General features: G+C 36.6%; 2 protein-coding genes across 2 annotated transcripts; both read right to left on the bottom strand.

Moving 5' to 3' along the window:
• LOC127934222 (uncharacterized) lies at positions 1 to 4,737 on the bottom strand. Its single transcript, XM_052531461.1, has 7 exons — positions 4,567 to 4,737; positions 3,545 to 3,671; positions 3,342 to 3,435; positions 3,116 to 3,243; positions 2,550 to 2,692; positions 1,617 to 1,814; positions 1 to 269 (listed from the first exon to the last, which is right to left on the bottom strand). The coding sequence occupies exons 1-7, from the start codon at positions 4,575 to 4,577 to the stop codon at positions 158 to 160; spliced, it is 813 nt and encodes a 270-aa protein (XP_052387421.1). The 5' UTR covers positions 4,578 to 4,737; the 3' UTR covers positions 1 to 157.
• Positions 4,738 to 6,062: 1,325 nt separating this feature from the next.
• LOC127934220 (neuroserpin-like) lies at positions 6,063 to 20,461 on the bottom strand. The gene is made up of 9 exons (XM_052531457.1): positions 20,321 to 20,461; positions 11,123 to 11,392; positions 10,650 to 10,880; positions 9,477 to 9,671; positions 8,636 to 8,840; positions 8,400 to 8,509; positions 7,996 to 8,082; positions 6,951 to 7,040; positions 6,063 to 6,688 (listed from the first exon to the last, which is right to left on the bottom strand). Exons 2-9 carry the CDS (start codon positions 11,373 to 11,375, stop codon positions 6,615 to 6,617), a joined length of 1,245 nt encoding a protein of 414 aa, XP_052387417.1. The 5' UTR covers positions 11,376 to 11,392; positions 20,321 to 20,461; the 3' UTR covers positions 6,063 to 6,614.
• Positions 20,462 to 20,726: the final 265 nt, after the last annotated feature.

Genomic DNA, 20,726 nt, shown 5'->3' with positions numbered 1-20,726 from the left:
AAAGTACAAAAATAGCTTTATTAAGTCGTATAAATGTAGTTTTAACAGCTCAATAGAGTTTACAGAGCTAGAAGTGCATTTTAAGAGCTTTCGAGTTAATTCTGATGGTACAGTACACTGGATTCAGATCTTGGCTTCAGGTTCTCCTGTTGCATCCTCAGAGAATGGTACAAGATCTGGACGCTGCTGGTGAAGAGAGAGGCATCGAATCCTCCTGTAGCTTTGGGATGCCATCCAGAACTTGGAGTTTTGGCAAACAGGAGAACACACTGCAGAGGAAACGTGTCTCAAGATTAGACTTCGACTTAAGACAATTATTCTCTTGACTCTCTATGAACACTTGGAACGATCGATCACATCTTTGGTCAACACTTTTTTTTAAATTATGATATTATCTTCAGGCATATTAACTTGGAACATAATGTGATTTTTGGAGACAGACTGTGTATGGCTTTTTAAATTAATTAAAAGCTGTAATTAGCTGATTAGTTTTAATCAATCTTCTTTTTTGACAGCAAGTTATTAAAAGCTCATTGGTATTCTATATACCTTTGTGTGAAAAAAAAGTGCACTTAATTCAATTGAATGTACACTTGTAGGGCACATCAAATCTTAAAAGTATATTTAAAAAACAACAACTTTTCAATAGTATAATATTCATTAAATAAAAGGCCACTTAAGTATATGTAGTGAACACTTTTATGATTGTTTCTTTACATACTGAAAATGAAAACATTCTGTCATTATTTTCTTTCTTGTGTGAGACATAATTATTTTTTTTAAGAATGTTGGTAACCAACCAATAACTGGTAGCTATTGACTTACATAGTAGGGGGAAAATACTATGGAAGCCAAAAGTTACCAACAGCTGTTTGGTTGCCAACATTCTTCACAATATCTTATTTTGTTCCACAAGGAAAGAAATTCAAACCGTTTTGGAACAACATTTCATTTTTAGATTAACTATTCCTTTAACCCTTTCGAGTCGATTAACGCATATATGCGTTTTGAGTCATTTTCACCTGATAACCCCGAAAAGTACGCAAGTCAAATGAAAAGTTTTACTTAAATCATGTCTTAATCATACTCTTATTGTTCTTTAAAGCACTTATTTTGACTAACTAAAGCACATAGTAATTATAAATGTACCAAACTGCAGCTTCATAATTACAAATGTGTAATTAAAATCTACATTAAATACATGACATACAAGTTTCAATAGTAATAACAATGTATATTTTAGTTTACTATAAATGCTTGTCAGTACGAGTAAGTTCGACAGTACATTTCTTAGCATATTTCCAAGACAATGTAAAAAATTAAGAAATTAAAAAAATTCCTACTTAAGTTGGGTCATTCTCAAGTTCAGCTAATTGCATTTAATATAAATTGTATTATAATTATTGCAATTATTTATTTGCACATATCATATAATAATCATTTAATTGCAAATTAATGAAAATAAGTGTCTGAAAACTACATTCAGTTCGCTCTTATGTTTATTATTTAAAAAAAAAAATATTTCTGTAGTAAGTACTCTTTTTAAAAGCATGCTGACACATACAGTACAAGGGTATAACTAGAAGTAACATAATTTAGCTCTCTATTCCTCTCACCGTGAGCGGTAGTCCTCCAGAAACTGGCAGGGGTTGCGTTTGAGGGTCAGAGATCGGAGCGGCGTGCTCCTCAGCAGGGACAGTTCGCCCAGAGAGGAAATACTGTTCTCAGACAAGCACAAGTGCTGGATCTCAGGAACCTTTGGCAGCTTACGAATGGACGTCAAGTTGTTCCGGTGAAGATTCAGGATTTTACATCTATAACAAATGCACATTCTCAATCATTCACAAGTGCTGTTAGTAATGTTCCACAGAGTTCTACTTCATATACACTGGCCCCAAAACTGATGCTTAAAATTGTATGAATGTCACTGCACTAGATGACAAAACAGGAAAGCAAGCAGGATAAATGTCTAATTATCTAGTGTCCAAATAGAAACTGCAATCACAAGTCTCGTTTAGCATGGCAACACCTAATTTACTAAGAAATGTAATTTTTCATTTTTAGTTTTCCCAGAAAAAGACACTTGATTCCAGAAATTGTCCTGAATATCTGTAGGACAAAAAAAGAGCAAACATCCTGCAATTTTACATTTCCCCCCAAAACTTTACAGAATCACAAATAATTTGAAAATCTGCAATGGTAAATGAATCTTCTGTCAGTAAGACCCATATTCCAATAAAATAATGTGATTAAGGCTGTTTTTAAAGCTGAGTTTGATGCTTGTACATAATTAACAGTTTCCTTTGTACTGTAAAATAAACTCGTCATATGAGATTACAGCATTACATGTATTTTTACACAGCCATACACGTACTGTTACAAAACAACCAATGCAATATGACAGGACAGCCTCAAGGATCAAGAGGGAATTTGTGTTATATGTTATATGGTTATAACACACTTACAGTGTCAGCAGCGTTTAGAACGACACTCGTGCACTAAAATGAAAACATCTGCCAGTTGTTATCGTGTAGAAGTTAGTTTGCTACCTTGGCAGTCTGACAGAGCTGAGATCTCTCAGTGCGTTATCCACCAGCTGCAGACGCTCCACCCGGATCAGTCTCCTCAGGATGCGGATGAAGTTCTCCAGCTGGTACGGATCTCCTAAGTCCTGATAAGACAAGTTCAGCACCTGGGGTACAGCACAGAGACAGAAGCGTAAACGCATTACGAAGATAACCAGCTGGTTGAAAATAACTTTTTTCCATTTTTATATATTTTCAAATGTCATTTATTCCTGTGATGCAAAGCTGTATTTTCAGCATCATTACTCCAGTCTTCAGTGTCACGTGATCCTTCAGAAATCATTGCAGAGATGTTGCAACAGTATATAGTGATATTCTCAATGTTACCCAGAAAACAGGATACAGGTTTAACCACTGATAAGCTACTACTAAATATTGTAGAAGCTTCTGTAAAGTTGCTTTGCAACGATTTGCATCGTAAAAAGTGTTATACTACTAAACTTGAATTGAATAATAAATTTCTTTAAAAAATATAGATAGATAGATAGATAGATAGATAGATAGATATAGATAGATGATTGCTGTCTCACCGCACAGTTCTCCCAGTTCTCCTGGAGTCTCTCCTCCCATTTCTGTCCTTCATCCTCCCTCCTCTTCCTCCTGCCTCCTCTGAGAAATATATCTTCACTGTTAATAGACAGCTCGTCTTCAGCAGGACCTGTTTGATGACATCACTGATGTGTGGCCAGAGACTGTATCTTGTTCACACTGAGAAATATAAATATAATAGAAGGGTGACCCCGAATGACCTCTTACCCTCTCTGACCCTGGGGCAGGCGAGCTGGTCTCCACGGACATCATGTTCCTCTAGCCAGTGCCACGAGGCAAACCTAAACCGGCCGGACGGCAGCTGCATGTAACAAACACGATGACAGCATTCAGTGTTCGTAGAGACACGTGAGCTGTCAATCAAAGCACACATGATGCTTCGCAATTATACTGAGTTTGAATTGACTTACTGGAGTGGCAACAATGCCCGAGTCTGGAGTCAGTTCCACAGAGAAAGGAGTGTGTGTGTCGCCTAACTCAGAGTAGTGCGAGTGTGACTTTGGAAGACTTTCACTGCTGGTGTTCACTCCAGAGGAACTAGATTGAGAGAGACCGAAGCCATTAACTAACATTACAGAGGCCTAATGCTTAATGGATCAGATATCAGTACATTTACATTCAAATCTGATGTATTTTAATCACAGTTTGAATATATTTTTAGCTAAGAGTCAATTTATAATAAAAGTGTAATGAAGAAAAGAGTCCTTGGGAAAATCCTTGTTTGTGTCTCAAAACCTAGTGAGCTGACTATTTAGAAGGCATTTTGGGAATAAGGAGCGTGTATCATATTACATGAAAATTTAATATGATAAAAATTTTTTGGCTGTTAACCATTTAATACTCCACGCACCTACGCTGCCCCAGTGTGCTGCCTATGTAGGGCGCTCAGCAGGTTTTGAGACAGAGTTTGTGTGTAACGCGAGCCTGCGCGTCTTTACATCCGCTGAGCTGAGGTTCTGGTGTGGTTTACCGTGAACTCTGCACCCTGATCCGGATTAAAGTCACCCACGACACCCGAGCACACCGGCACATCATATCGGAACATTTTAGAATTTGTGCCCACATCTTAACGCTAGTAGTGGTTATTGATTATGTTGCTAGTAGGCCTATGTGTTGTGAAACTGCTGCCTGTAAATGCACATTGCTTTTTACTTAGCAAGTAATTTAAATAATATGTAGTAGTTATAAAAGTAATCGTTTATATAATGTCTAATAACTGTAACAATATAATAATAATTACTTTTTAGTCCATGAATAAATTAGCCCTGAATGTCGATCTTCATGTAGTAGCCTATTAATCTTCATTCCAGTGATAATTCCAATGAATTATGCAAAAAAAAAAAAGACGATTAATAAGGAGTTACGCGTTTCCAGACGGTGTTCAGAAATAAAACAGCAAATGCGTTTCATATTAGGTCAAAACTTTTCCTACCTTTCGGACATGTCCGTTGGTTCTGACAAATCCCTTTGGCATTTCACACACAGTGAAGTGAATTATTTACAAGGAATATAGCGCGGTTTAGCAGTGATGCTGGATGAATAAAGTGAGACAGGTGAGTGTGAGCTCTGCGCATGCGCGAGGCAGCGTCGGTTTCACTGATCCGAGGTCAGTCAGGGCGTCAGGTTGCACTTCAGTGACTTTTGGGAAATTTTTCATTGTACATGCTGAGGCTGGTTGCATAAAAGGCTTTGATTAGTCTTAAAGTTAGTCATCTATTTTTTTTTTTTAAAGACGTTTAACGTTTACATTAAAAAGCAGCTTGGTCTAACTTGAACTTCTTACCCCTTAGCTAACTGCAAGTTGGTCAAACATGATCTTAAGACACCGTCTTAATGGCTAGGTTTATGCAACTAGCCCCAGGCTTTGTGAGAGAGACAATTCCAGCAGCAGTTTTAACATTATGCCTCTCGACAATTTTGTACTTTTAATCTGATTTAATCTAATTTAATTTATAAATGGTACACAGGACCATTTAAATAAACTGAAATGTATAAATTAATAAATAAAATAACAAACTAGAATGCGCGCGCACGTTATTTAAATTACTGCATTATATTGTATGTAGTTTAATAAAACAAAGAAATAATCCTATGATAATGATATACTGTAGCCTAATGAATAAAGCTACAAATATTTTAAGAAAAAAGTATTGATTCTATGGCTTCCATAATTCAACAAATAAATTTAATATTTAGTGACTAGTATCAGTGTCCCCAATCATGCCTTTTTTATACAGAATACAGATAAAAAATTGTAAACATTAAAATGTTTACAATTTTATATAAGTAATTGCATTTTTTTGTTTTACTGCTTACATTTTTCTAGAAAAACTAAATTAGCAGCAACTAACAAAGGAGCTAATTTTTCAAAAAAGGCCAAACAAATCAATCAAATAAAGTTATTTGTATTTTTTGTATTATTATTTATTTGCCTAAGCTTACTGTATTCCACAGGTTAAGACAAATGTTGTGTTTCAGAAATGAACCCGCACAGAGCTCCAGCTTCAATTAAGCAGGTCGTGGCAGTGGGCATCAATCAGCAGACAAAGCATCAACTAGTTTCTGTAAAAATGAAACCATTGTTCTTATCATTGCTCTGTTTGAACACTGCTTTGAGCATCTTCTCATGCTTTGAGACACATCTGACTGACATTTATCATGCAAAATAAAGCACCAGACATGTTTTGAATGTTGCAGACCTGATTCAGTATGCATTTTGCCTTTACATTAACTTCCTATGACATTAATTTGACTGTTTCCATCGAGTGCATCTGTTGTCTTTGAGGTGCACAATTCTAGTCTTCAAAAGAAGTTATTTTCAACATCAAAAGCGTGTGCTGAGATTGTGTGAACAGCACAGAGGCCTACATTTCTTTATATATATATATATATATATATCAACTCTAAAATTAAGCACCAGACGACAAGTTGAAGACATTCATCTTTATTTCTGAAATAGAGAATACAGCTGGTAATTTTTTCATCTCTTATATCAAATGCACTCTCCTCCGGTTCGCCTGAGTCTCCATGGCAACAGTGCTCCACGTACCTGTACATTCACAACCTTTCATGAAATCAAAAACTCATATTTATATAATAAGGCATATTAGTATGTCAGCAGTATTCAGCCATGTACAAAACCAAAAAAGAGAGAAAAGAATGAAAAGACATTAAGTGAGTCTACACATAGAGAAGTGCTCACATACTTGCAATAAATATCACTGTGTTTCTCTACAGAACACAAATATACAAGAGAAGAAACACAGGAACTTCAAATATTTACAGCTCTGTACTTCCTGGTGCGGTTAAAGCTTACGAGTATCAAAACACAGTCACTTTTATCATATAAATATCCTGTTTATATAATATTGTCTTGTGTGTTTAGAAAACCATGGCGATGTAATGAGCTTGCTTTCCGTGACGATGTTAAAGATACGCATGAACTGAGGTGAGTGTCAGATTGGGATTGCTGCTGGGCTTTCACATGTCAAAGTTATTGTCGAAGGGCTCAATGACTTCAGGGTTCATAACTCTGCCCATGAAGAGGATGGATCCTAGGAGAAAACAAAATGAGAACAATGGTTAAACATCAAATCCTGATACATTCACAGAAACAAATCTTTTTGTAAAACAGTCAGAATTTTGGGGTCATAATATAAATTCATAATAAAAGACTTCACAAGACTTCATAAAATACCTTTTCAAAAACATTTAAAAAATCTTACCTACCCCAAACTTTTGAATGACAGTATATATATATATTGTTTTAATTTTTAATATGTGTTATGGTCATAGGTTTTTGAAGATGGCATGGACCTGTTTTTCTGTTTCTGATGATGAAGAAGAAGGGATGGTCAGCCATGACCTGTGGGTACAGCACCAGTGTCCTCGTCAATGCAATCATACCTGCAAAAAAGATAGTAGCTCAGTGATGTAAAACAATTATTTAGATTGAGATTTATATATATAAAAAAAACCTTCAGTGCAAAAAGAGAATTATGTGAATTTTATCCTCTTCTACAATGAACAATAATTCAAATTCTAATTAAAAGTGATTTTTGGTGGACTTAAAATGTCTAGATGGTAAAAAAAAGTCTCATTCAATGTGTTTAGCATGACCTTTTGATAAAATATTATTAATATCTTTTATAAAAAAAATTCACAGGCAGTGCTGTGTGACCTTTATTTTATAAGAAAAGCTGTAAAACCAGAAATATATGTGTGTGTGTGTGTGTGTGTGTGTGAGAGAGATGGTAAGCTTAGTTTAAATTGTAAAATGCTATTTAACTGGTATAACCTTGAACATAATAATAATAATAATAATAATAATAATAATATAGAATAAGTAGATTAATAAATTCGCTGATTAAACGGTATACTATTTGAGTAATTAAACAATTTTATTTTGAAAATGGTATAATATAAACATTTAATTTTAATTTAAACCAACATAAATACACAAATAATTATTTTTAATTCCTTTTCATAATCTCAGACCTCTTTACTTGTTTTTGACGTCAATGCAGAACTGAAAACTAATATTAAAAGGAATTAAGCAACATTAAATGATGACTCCTTATTAACCTTAACTAGCCTTAATTAAAAAAGACATGTTGAACAGGAGGGGGCGCTTTAGTATGTGTTAATCTTCACAAAGCAATTTACCTAGGCTTTGAGAAAAAAAGCACAGGGAGGAAAGTAAAGGTGCACAAAAGGTACAATTGAATAATAAGAGAGCTTGAAAAAGAAACATTTTAATTAGAATTGCATAGGATGATTTGAATTGTGTAGGAAGACAGTGTGAATATTAAACGTGTAATGTAATTAGAGTAAAATGTGGCAGTATGGAAATAAAAGTGACCTGATCCTGCTGCCCCCTCGGCCCCTTCCTCCGTCACCTCCAGGTAAGCCTTCTGCACAGCCTTCCCGATAAACAGATCCTGTCCATCTGTAAACAAGCAGAACATAGAAATTAAGAAGGTCACAGAATATGAAAAAAGGCTCAATATGCTTGATAAATTTTGCTCAATATGCTTAACTAAATTATTTGCATATATACAGTAAAAAGATAATAGATAGATAAATGTACTAATGAAAATGTGAGTGGTGCTTGTGCGAGCACAAATCACCATCGCAATGTTGGTTTGTTGCCAGAAGAAAACAAGTGCATTACATCCTGTCCTTGAGCCGTCAATCACATCTTGAGCATTTGAGTGCATGCGTGAGCAGAATAACAGTGTTCAGTACGTGTGTTTTATGGATTACCTGTCATCTCGGCTGTCATGGCCGTCAGATCGGCATCTTTAGTGAAGATGCTCTTGATGCCCAGCTGCTGCAGTGTGTCTCTCAGATCAATCTTTTGTTCCACCTTGAACCTAAATAAATCCAAATGATGAGGACAGCGTGAACTTTGTCCAGAAACAACAAGTAACAGGTATTATATGAATCAAATCGAAAAGCAAATGTATTGATAAGTGAAATGAAAACACGGTGTTTCTCACCTGGGCAGGTAGACCTCCACCTTCTGCCTCTTGACGTTGTTGGCCCACTCGTCCAGCAGCTGGGCTTTGATGATGGGCTCCAGGGAGGCCAGAGGAACCTCCTGACGGGGCAGAACCATCATCATACTCATGTCTTCACCTTCATAGAGCATCTCCAGCACCTGGTACACTCCACCCGCCTCTGTGGTGCCATCGCTGAACTCTCCTGAGGATGAAGGACATGGTGAGGTTAGTGATTAGAACGGTCTGTTTGAGGATGGAAAGATCTCTCTCTCACTCTCACTCTCTCTCTCTCTCTCTCTAATATATATATGCACACACACATACTGTATATATACGTATACACACACACAAACACATGTACATCTTATTATCCATTTTTTTTCTGGTTTTAGATTTAGTTAACAATAATAACCCTGAGATAGAGAGCATAATTGGTGTGATTGTTATTTTTATTATCATTGTAATACTATTGTATTTTTTTTTTTTTTCTTCAAATTTTTTCTTGTTTTTGTTGTTTTTAAATAAATAACTAAACCTGAAATAAAAAAAATATATGAGCACATAAAGGTAAACTTAATAAAAATGTTTGGATTTTTTTTAAATTAATATATATTTTTTTCCATTTTTTAAATCTTTTAAAATAATTTAGATAATTATAATAACCCTGGAGTGTGAATACATAATTTTGCCAAGTAGGACATTTTTCTGGATCGACAGGCTGTGTTGGATCTGAAAGAACTTATCCTATCGGCTAATCATGCCATTTAGCCTCATGTTTTAAAGTTAAGGTTATGTACTCTACCATTGTCACTGACCTCCATCTGACTGTTGAACATACCGTAATAGAAATCTCCCTGCTGGTACATCATCAAGGTCTGAACTTCACTGCCATCGTCTTTGGTGAAGGAGAAGGTTCTGGTGTTTTCTGGTCTGAACTGGTTCTTCCAGCTGCCCCTGAAGTACACCGCATTCGCCAACATGATCATAGTGGAACTGCTGAAGTCGTCCGCAGACACCAGGTTCTGGATTTTGCCTGCAACGACAAAAACTCAGACTGAAATAAACGCTGCACGTCACAATCCTCCATTTCTCAGAACAGGAAAGACGGCATGATCTCTGCAGGGGCATAAAATCATCTCTCTTCCAAAGCTCTGGGATTTGTGCTGCTATCTGACAATCCTGCAAAGACCAAAGCTGACTGTGAGAAAATGGATCTGCCTGGAAATGGCTTGGAAATGTCATTATCATGCAGAATATGACTGATCTGCCATTATCTACTTTAGCTTCCTCCTTCACTAAACTCATAGTAATTCCTCTTAACACCATCTATTCATTTTGAAGAGAGCTTTAGTTGAAAGTAAAATCATTCTAAATGGGATTATAAACTATGACTGTATTCAGTGGTTAAATGGCATATAATCTAAAAGGTAAACATTTATATATATATTCCAGCACAAACGGTTCAAAGGTTTGAGAAAATATTACTTTTATTCATCAAGGATGCATTAAATTGATGATAATTGACAGTAAATACATTTATAACATATATCTATTTTAAATAAATGTTCTTTGGAACTTTCTATTCATCAAAGAATCCTAGTATTTTAGGCATTTTAAATGTGATATATTATTTCAGATATTTCTGATTTTACTTTATTTTTTTAAACAAATACATACAGCCTTGCAGAGCACAAGAGACTTCTTTCAAAAAAAGTACAAAAATATCACAGACCCCAAATTTAAGGGTAATGCAAGTAGATAACTATATATAAGAATTTCCTGAATTCTACTCTACGTTTGTTAGCTTCGAGGCCATCTGTATAATTCTGCTTGTACCTATAAAAGAGAAAAAAAACTTTTCACTACATCCCAACTTTCAAAGTCAGTAGGAAAGATGTTAATTCAAGAATAAAAACCTTTTCAAGCCATTGAGTCAGGTCTTAGTAAACAACAAAGATACTATTTCAAATACATTAAAGCACTCTTTTCTCTGTGATGATAGATGACCTACTCTCCGTGTGGTTCAGCACCCAAGAGTTGATGCGATCAGCCACAGCTTCTGATTGGCTGAAGTCCACCGTCTCCACCTCCGCTCTGAAGTACTTCTTCATGAGCTGCAGGAAGTCCTCGCTGAAGTGAACCCCCGTCTGCAGAAAGAGGGAGTTGGCCAGCCGTACCATGTACTGCTCTTCGTCCGTGGACAGGGCCTGGGTCAGGTTACTCAACAGAGAGAACTCCTCATCTGAAGCAGGTGCAGACAACAAGAAAAGGCTTTTTGTACAATGTGATGCAATATTACAGTCATGGAAGTAATAATCCCATTCAAAATTCTGAATCTCTCTAAACCTGTCAAGAACATGTCAAGGGTCATACTTCTGGAGAAAGTTATTGTGAAAAAGTGGGTGGTCGCTGTTGTAGCCAATAAGAAAAACTCAAAAGATTAAAGAGAACAGGTACTATATGTTACACAGATGAGATAACTACCTTCTCTGAATTGACTGTAGCCCACGGCCTGTCTGATCTCCTCTAAAGAAGAGCCGCGGGCGCCCAGCTCCACCATGCCCAGAGCCAGGGCCACGCTCAGGGGCGAGAAGATGATGTTCTCCTCTCCCTCTGTGATCTGGAGCTGGTGGTACAGTCTGACCGAGAACTCTGCCGTCACATCCTCGGGAACGTCTGCCGCCTGACTACCGCACCCCTGTAGAAGCATCAGCGGCAAGAGTCCGAGCAGCAACATGGTGAACGAGGGACGAGCTGAAGAGAGAGAGGAGAGAAAGAGTGAGTCAGGTCAGAGAGAGAAGGACATCTATATCATGAAAAATAGGTTCTATATTCTAACACTCACAATGCAAAACTTCCTTGATCAGCCAGAATATTTATGGAAACTAAAGGCTGGTATATAAAAAAAAAATTATGCATTTACTGTAGCAGACGCTTTTATCCAAAGTGACTTACAGTGTATTCAGGCTATCAATTTTTACCTATCATGTGTTCCCGGGGAATCGAACCCCCAACCTTGCGCTTGATAGAGCAATGCTCTACCACTTGAGCTACAGGAACACTATGGTATGGTATATACTACAGGATTTTTCCATTGATTTTTGCTGTATGGAAGAGCCAGCATGCAGATTTTCATAAGTCAGAGTTGACAGATTTCACAATAAATTTCATAGTGGTATGATGGCCCAGGGCCGTCGCTAGTGGGGTGAAAGGTGGAGACGATTATATGGGTCCACGGCTGAGGGGGACCCCCAACAATCTCAACCATCTGGTAGAAGCCAGCCTAAAAAGGACGATCAGGACAGTTGACAGGCCATTGCTGCGTGTCGTCACGGAAGCTTATAATTTTCACGTGTTTTTAAGACTTGCCACTTGCCAATTTAAAAATCCAAAAGCGTTTAAAGCATTCACAGAACACCAATCTCAACTGAGTAGCTGGTTACTCGCACGCTGAGTTCAGTGCGCACGCGTCTGACAGACAGCAACACTGAACCGAGCTCTCCTTCGCATCCTCCTGCACCTGAACGAACAATACAAATCGCAGTTTAAACAAACAGAAAAGGATTTGTAAGAGCTCACATCAGCACCGCAATGTTCTGTTGTTCAGGCTCACAAAGAGAGAGGCGTCTCGAAACACTCGAACAACGAATTTGTCTGTTTTTGCTCTTGTATGACAAATACATAAAAATATGTCAAAATAACTCTCATGGAAAGTATGTTCGAAAAAACTATCGGTTTTAAGTGAAAGTAAACAGTTGAAAAAAAAATCGGATGAGTATTATATTGGATGCATTCATTGTCTCTTAAAGTGACCGCACCTAATTTACTGTAGCTACTAGCTGCTGTAATGTTAATCCAATGAAAAAAAAAAAAAAAATTAAATTAAAGGAAGAAAGAAAGAAAGAAAAGCACTCACAGCTCTTGACTGAATTACTTTGTAGTTTTAACAAGAATTAATGCATGGTCAAACCAACAATTATTCAGACACCAGATATCATTTTTGATATTGTATTATTATTATTTTTTTACTAGTATGTGCAGGACACTATAATTAATTTATGTAAGTGAGTATAGCAAAATACAGCGAACTATGGCATATTATATCCAAAACATTTTCATACAGTCGATTACTATTGAAATTTATATGTGTATATGTATATGTATATGTATATGTATATGTATATGTAAATGTATATATATTTGGGACCAAAAATTGTTCACACTTTGACCTCACCATGTTTTGCTTACGTGTTTTTCCCGGAATTGCTAATGCAAACTTTTCACACCACAGACTGAACAAAATTAATCATTGCTTGGTAATTGGTCAACAAAGTTAATTTAGTTTGACCAAAGTTTAGTTTGATTGTAATCCATTACTTAACTTTCTATCAAAGTTATCTGATATTAGGATGATATTAAGATGAATTTGTTCTTGTCATATTTTATTACCATTTTCTTAACTATAGCAAATAAACTGTGATAATGTGAGAAATTTTGAAGGTGTCTGAATAAATTTTGGCTTGACTGTTAATTTTTACAGTGAAGACTATGCAGTGCTATTTTACATTTAATTATTCAGTTTCTGTACCTGGAAACTTACAAACTTGTAAAAACTTAAAACATTGTATAAATAGCACAAACAAATAAACAGAACGAACATACACATTAAACACTTTCAAGCAGGGCCCACTGGTACAACCTGCACCGGGGCCCTGCTGACCCCAGCTACGGCCCTGATGACCACAAACTCAGCTTCAGACTGTGATTCAGTCCAGCAAGAGGATATCAAACATGAGCCCATTCTAAAACACATTGCTTTAATTTGTCATGTGTCACAAAGACCTTGATGAATCTAAAGTCACCCATTTAGCGTTTGAAGACCAGTTTTTTTTTTTTTTTTTTTTTTTTTTTTTTTTTTTTTTTTTTACTGCAATCTGTTTGAATTTAAAAAGCGGTGTTGTGTTTTTTTCAGCCCTAAAGGCTAGAGGTTAAAGGCTTAAAGAACCAAACCATTGATGGTAGCCATTGACTTTCCATATTAAAAAATTACTCTGTAAGTCAATTTCTACAATCAACTGTTTGGTTTTGGTGACTTTTACTGAATCCATTTGTAATGAATCACCTTTATTTACAGTACATGAGGGAATTAAATTGTGTTTGTATTGTTACAGTTACTGGTGCAATTTGACATTAATAATGTATGAAATTTGAGAATAACCTGTTTCACTCTGCATAATGCACCACATAATGGAAGTTAATAATGGATGCGCAGCCACGGCTCAATGGACCAGCATATACCTGCTCATGCAATTGAACAAACCCACATATCCACAGATATAGCTCTACCTTCATCCTCACATAGCACAGTCTCAGTGCTTTAGTCGTTGCCTGGCAACAGTGTTTTCCACACAAACCAAGAATGCATGGGAGAATGTGGCCTTGTGCCACTGTGATGTAGAGAGAGAGAGAGAGAGAGAGAGAGAGAGAGTGAACAGTTTGAGCTGAAATGTGTGTAAATGCAGTGTGGGGAACAAGAATGCACTATGTAAAGGTCTAGAACTTGATGTGTGCACAGTTTGTTTTGTGGTATTTGGTCTGCCCTTATGGGAAGTTGTGGCCTAATGGTTAGAGAGTCTGAGACTTGTAAACCAAGGTCGCGGGTTTGAGTCTCGGTAGTCTTGGTTGTTCTAAACCTGTATGATTTTTTTTCTCGTATGAATAATAAAAATAAAAAAAACCTTAGTGACAGCAGTGACATTGGACCCACCAATTGAAATGCTGCCATAAACTTTATTATTAACTCAGTTGCTATGTTGCCGTGCAGTTGCTAGTGTGTTATGTGTGATTGGCAGGGTGTTGTTTTGTTGTTGCTAGGGTGTTATGGGTGTTCAAAAGTCCTGGGGTGATTTAAGATGGTATTTAAATCTAAAATCATCTGAAGCACTCCGGTCATCTGTTCTCATTCCTTGAGCTTTCCTGATCTCTCAGGACCTGAACACTGGATCTTGGATTGTCTTGTGTAACTGGACCTGACCCTGGTGATCGAGGTCTGGACTGAAAAACAGATGGCCGCTTGTGAGCGGTGGGGACAAGAGAAGGTACACGTGAAAACAGCACCAGCCTGCACCTGCCTGACCTTTTGCTCACCTGTGCCAAGTTCTGGACAAAGGTCTGCCCGCCACCTGGGAGAAGTCAACGAGACCACCAACCACACTAATGGACCCAACCAGACAGAAATCAGCAACCAAGAAATCCTGAGCTGTCCTTTCTGGTCTGCCAGGTGAAAATAATATGCTGCAAGATACAATTAATGAGGTATAATTTATAGTATAAAAGTGAGGAATGAGTTAGCCGGCAGAGTTTAATAGTTTTGAAACTGCAAGTGTTTTTATAACCTCAATGCACTGATATCTAAAGCAAAGTCGAGTCAAGCTTCTGCTCAAGTGAAATCAAGCTTCAAAGTGGCACAAAACACTATTCCTTTCACACATGTACAGAGCAATTGCTCTAAATATGTCCTATATCCTCCCAACTGCCTTCAAAACTGTACTAACAAGCACATAGTCAAGATGTTTCTGAAACGGGGGCAGCGTAGGAGACCTTTTCTAGGTCTTCCTTTTTTATGCTTTTCATTTTGAGCTGGAGCTGAAGCACAAGAGAGCAGAAGGACAAAGAACACGGCTTGCTAGACTATAGCTAGCAGCATCATGAATGTCCATGCTGGATAGCCATGCAAATAACCAATGCAACTTAATGAATGCATGCCATTTCTAGTGAAGTTGACCTAGTATGTCTTACTGGTAAATGTAGTAAGAAGCCAAGTGGAAACACCAGAGAAAAGACTGAGACTAAGACTGCATTTATTTAATCACAAATACAGTTGTTACATTGTTATGAAATATTACATTTATTTAATTATGTTATGACTGCATTTATTTAATCACAAATACAGTTGTTACATTGTTATGAAATATTACAATTTAAAATAACAGTTGTCTATAATATTATATATTTAAATGTAATTAATTCCTGATGGCAAAGCAGCAGCCATTATTCCAGTCTCCAGTGTCACATGACCCTTTATATATATATATATATATATATATATATTATTCATTTAATTTAAATTTCTACAATTGCAAATCCTTTCTTGACAAATTAGAGGACAATTCGTGATATTGACAAAAAACCTGAGAAGCATTACATTTGCTCTTCATTTAATCGCACTGCTGGCTACAAGAAACAACTAAGGCATTTCAGAGATCTCCGTTTTCCTTTTTCTTTTCTTAGTTTTACATTCTTCATCTTTAATAAGGGAGGCAATTCAAAGCAAACAAACATGGTTTTCCATCAAGTTCGGAACGGAGCTCTTATTTCCCAAAGATGATCGTTCATTCATACAGACGGATCTGTCATCATCAGAGCGAGAAACACAGTTGGTGGCACCAGAACACTCGATCTACATCCATCAGCCTCCTTTATCCTGACAGGATGGCCCAGATAGAGCAGAGCATGCTGGGGAAACTGCCATCGCTCTCCTATCCTGGCTCCAGAAGCCTCCAGAGGACAGACCCAGTGGTGCAGTGCTATTTCGATGGGGACACGGAGAAACAGGACGCTGCGGAGCAGGATTTGACAGCAGGTGAAATGTCATGTACATTGCGGGATTGGAACGAGACCAAATATTCAGATGTAAAGCTGCAGATGAGAAGACACTAGTTGAGGAGTTTAAGAGCCATGCAGCGACACCGCAGAGGTGTGAGAGATCCACTGGAGACCAGAGAAGAGCAAGACATGGGCCAGCTTTAATTAAACTCTATTAAAGCAATCAACACCCACAGGAACCAAAGCACTGTAATCACTCTGATCTTCATCCTCAGGTAGAGAAATAGATGCAGAAAACTGAGCTAAACGGACATATGAAGTCTTCAAACTGGTTTTTACTGCCTTCAAGTGCACTAGGGAAATTATATCATTTATCAGTAGAATTGTATAACTGTCATTCATTTCTGTTTTTTAGAAGCTTTTTGAAAAAGTCTGACCACTAAAATGAGCACTTAACAATGTAGTGGCATTTCTATTATCCAAACATTTAAGTTCTTACAAAATTGTTAATGAGCCCATTAAGCATGCAGAATCATTGAACTCAATTCTTCATGGTTTCCATCTCAGTCTGCTGGGAAAAGTTCCCAGAACCAAAGAGATCCAGATTGTATGGGTTTACAGTAGGCAAGCTCTCATCCTGCCAGCGGTCCTGTATCACTCAGGTCAACACATGACAGCAGGCGTCTATCATTAGAGGGTTAGCATCTGCCTCGTCCTCCTGACAGCGTTGTGGCAGAGGTTCAGCGTAAGAGGCTTTAACCGCAGTATGTGTGTGATATGATCTCCTTCGATCTCCACTGTCACAGCGGTCCAACAACACTGCCCAATAAACAAATCCGGGCCAAAAATCACTGCCACCATAGAGAGCACCAGACTGATGCACGTCGCATCCTCAGTTGCTTTTCAGCAAAAATCAAGCATTTCGCTCGCATAGCATACTACAATTTATAATGACAACATAGTGATGAAAAATCATCATAATAGTTGTTATAATAGCTATAACCCACATCTTGACCAAATAATACCTGTTTTTTAATGTATATATTTTTGGTTCCACAGAAGAGGGGTCTGGAATGGGAAAACAGAATGATCATTTTCAAGTGAACGGATTCTTTGAAACAGCAGGTTATCGGAGTTTGGCTCTATGTCCTCCAGCAACACAAGTTCAACAGCAGAGTCACTTCCTCCATGTGCTGACGAGAGAAGACGTGACTCAGAAATGCAGACGCCCTTCAACAAACCCTCACGGACTGCTCAGACGCTTCAGATCTCCACATCAACTCAGGAAATGCTTATCAGCAGCAGAGACAGCTATAATCAGCAATGCTCCTATTGATGCATCGAAAAGTCCTACAATTTAAACTGCTAAATAAAAAAAAAATTATTTAAAAAAATCTGGCTTCACTTGAGCTTACTAATAAAAATAGTAAAATAATAAATCAGATATTTTAAATAATTATCAAATAGAAATGTTAAAAATTTATTTCTAAAAAAGAACATTAATAGAAATATGAAACTACTTAAAGTCCTAAAAATAATCTAATAATGATAATGCAAATATATCAAGTATTTAAATATAAATAACATATTAAATAACAAGCATACCATTGCTTACTAAATATTAAAATAGTATGGGTTCACATCAGCTTATTATTAAAAACAATTAAGAAAAACAAATAAATAAAAAACCCAAATATAACAATTAACTATAACTATGTTTTTTAAAAAAAAGGTTAATTTTGTTAATTTTGACTGCGCTTAATTGCACATAAGACTATGATACAATTGCATGCCAACTTTAAAAACCTAAGCAAAGGTTATCAGATAAATTAGTCTCAGCATATATTAATGTTTAATAGCAATTTATTCTTAAATTAATAAATTATATTCAAGGAAAACAGCCTTAATTTTATACACAAAAATCATATGTTATGAATCATATGTGATCTTCCACAATTCATCCACACCATGGAGTGTGGATTTTGTCTTTTCTAATTTAGCTTCCTGTGAATCTCCTTAGTATTCCTTACTATTTAGCATTGCACAAATCTAATGGATTATTACTGATGGAATCTTCTCAGAAGCAGAGAAATGATTGGTCCATGTTGGTCTGCTTTCTGCTGTAGGGCACGTTTAGCAGATGCACTTCACAGGCTTGACACATAACTGAACAGAGATCAATAACTGGAGCTTTGCATATGTTAGGAAAGGCCATCACAGATGCTCAAGGAACATGTTCAGAGAGCAACAGTGAAGTTCAGTATATTCTGCACACACTTAGTGACACAGCCTTTGAGAGAACGCAGATGTTTTTAAAACTCTTTATGCCATCTGTGCTGTCCTGAGGCCAAGAGACGAGTGTTAGCGAGAAGACACAATCCCTGGGTTTCTGTCGGCCTCGCCAATGATGAAATCTGACAATGAGCCAACTCATTTAAACTCCAAAAATCACATACTTATCCAGTGTTCAGTGAAAACATCAGCCAAAACATCAATCAAATGAATTTAAAACTAATTAAAAAATAAGTCTAAATGAAAAAGAAAATTTTATGAAAAGAAAATGTAAATCTGGACACAAAAAACTACTATACCTATTTAAAGAAAAAAAAAAAAAAAGTGTCATCCACCATGCAAAATTAAATATAATATAAAAATAAAAAAAAACACTTTGTGAAATATAATGTGAATACTTGTTTGTGAAAGTAACAGCACATTTTTTTTAATATTATTTATTTTATTAAAAAAAAAATCACATACTAATCCAACAGCAAAACATCAGCCAAAGCATTGATCAAATAAATTTGTTTGGACACAAAAACCTATTTCAACATTTTAAACATATTTTATCATCCACCATGCAAAATAAAACACAATAACATAAAATAATAAAATAAAATAGCTAACCAACGTTCTTCAGTGTTATATTTTTTTGCAGGTAGATTTACAATCCTTTGGCTTATGGACTTTTTTTTAACCATTATTATGACCAATTTTAACCGATGCTTGTGTTATTCTCATCCTTTTTTAGAAAACCTTGTGCAATATTTCATATCTTGTGTTGCTAACAGTGTCAGTACATTTGAGAAAGCACTTGAACTGTCACTGTTATTCATTCTTTTAAATAAATGGCTCATGCACGCCTGCAAACCAGCAATCAATCTGGGAATCAATATCCACTGATTGGATGTGACCACCAAGGAGTTCACATGTATGTGTGTGTGTGTGTGTTTCCATTCCATTTCCATGGAATTCCATTCCAACCACTTTGCACCTTTATGCAGCTTGTTTTTTCACCGTTGTTGCTTTCTTAGTTTTCTCTCTTTCCTAATCCTTCTCCTATCGATCCCTTGCTTTCATTGCCTCCCGACTCAAACCGATTGCACTTTAACACCTCATTTTCCCTCCCCTCTACTTAGTGGCCTCCTCTCTCTTTCTGTCTCTCATATAGTCCAGATTACACATACTCTCCAACACACCTGATCTCCATGTGAATGCGTCCCGCAGAACAAACCAGCTTTTTCACACCAGCAGTAGTGAGGGGGGCACATTCTCCATTCTGCTTTCCCTGCGTGTCTCATTTACAGAAACATGAAATAGGATTTTCTTGCAGGAGGTGATTTACGCATCCCTTCCCCCATGCCCAGATGTGTGCATGCCTGTGCTATCCATATTCAATACAAACATTTTAATGATTAAATCCAGGGTTTAAACATAGAAAATGAAGATAAAGCCAAGAATATGATGATATTTCCTTCAGCAAGGATTATGATGGTTCATGTTGATGTTTTTGGTTATTTCTACAAAATTAAATTGTTTTGTGCAGAATGTATCTGAATTACATGCAAAACTGCAAATGCCAAAATGAAATGTTATGAATGTAAAATTTCAGGAAGGTTAAATGGATAATGTACAGACCTATCACTTGTTAAGGAAATTCACATCTGCACACCCTCTCTTGTAGAAAATAAGCCCATCATACCAAATACAACGCACTTATGAATTATAAAACTTGAAGGATACGTTTTGGATAGATGTCATTTGGATTACATGAATAGACGATGCGTGGATAGCTCTTACCTTGAGATGTCAGAGAGATGCTGATGCTCCAGTCTGCTGATGTTAAATCTGCTAGTCTCTGCTTCTTCACACACCTTTATTGTAAGAAGCAGTCCAGCCCCTTTTCTCTTTTGATTGGTCAGGCGTAACGTTCGCTTTAAATTGGGAGTCATTTTGACAGACTTTTTTGTCTTTTATTTGTTACCTTAAGCGTGCTATCTTTGTATTTTGCATTAAATGTAACAACTAATTAAATAAATAAATATTAACCATATAAATATAAATGCTGCGATATGTCGAAACAGACGCCAGTCTTTTGACTGTGAGGTTTTAAAATAGCGGTTATGGGAGTTGTAGTTTTTAGTCAAGCCTCTGGGTGTAGCATTTCATCGTTTGAGGTCTTCTAAATTGACTACAGAACGTCACA

This window comes from Carassius gibelio, chromosome A18, assembly GCF_023724105.1.
Source record: "Carassius gibelio isolate Cgi1373 ecotype wild population from Czech Republic chromosome A18, carGib1.2-hapl.c, whole genome shotgun sequence".
NCBI lineage: Eukaryota > Metazoa > Chordata > Actinopteri > Cypriniformes > Cyprinidae > Carassius > Carassius gibelio.
Note: the sequence above shows the minus strand (reverse complement) of the source record. Positions and strands in the feature narration are given on the sequence as shown.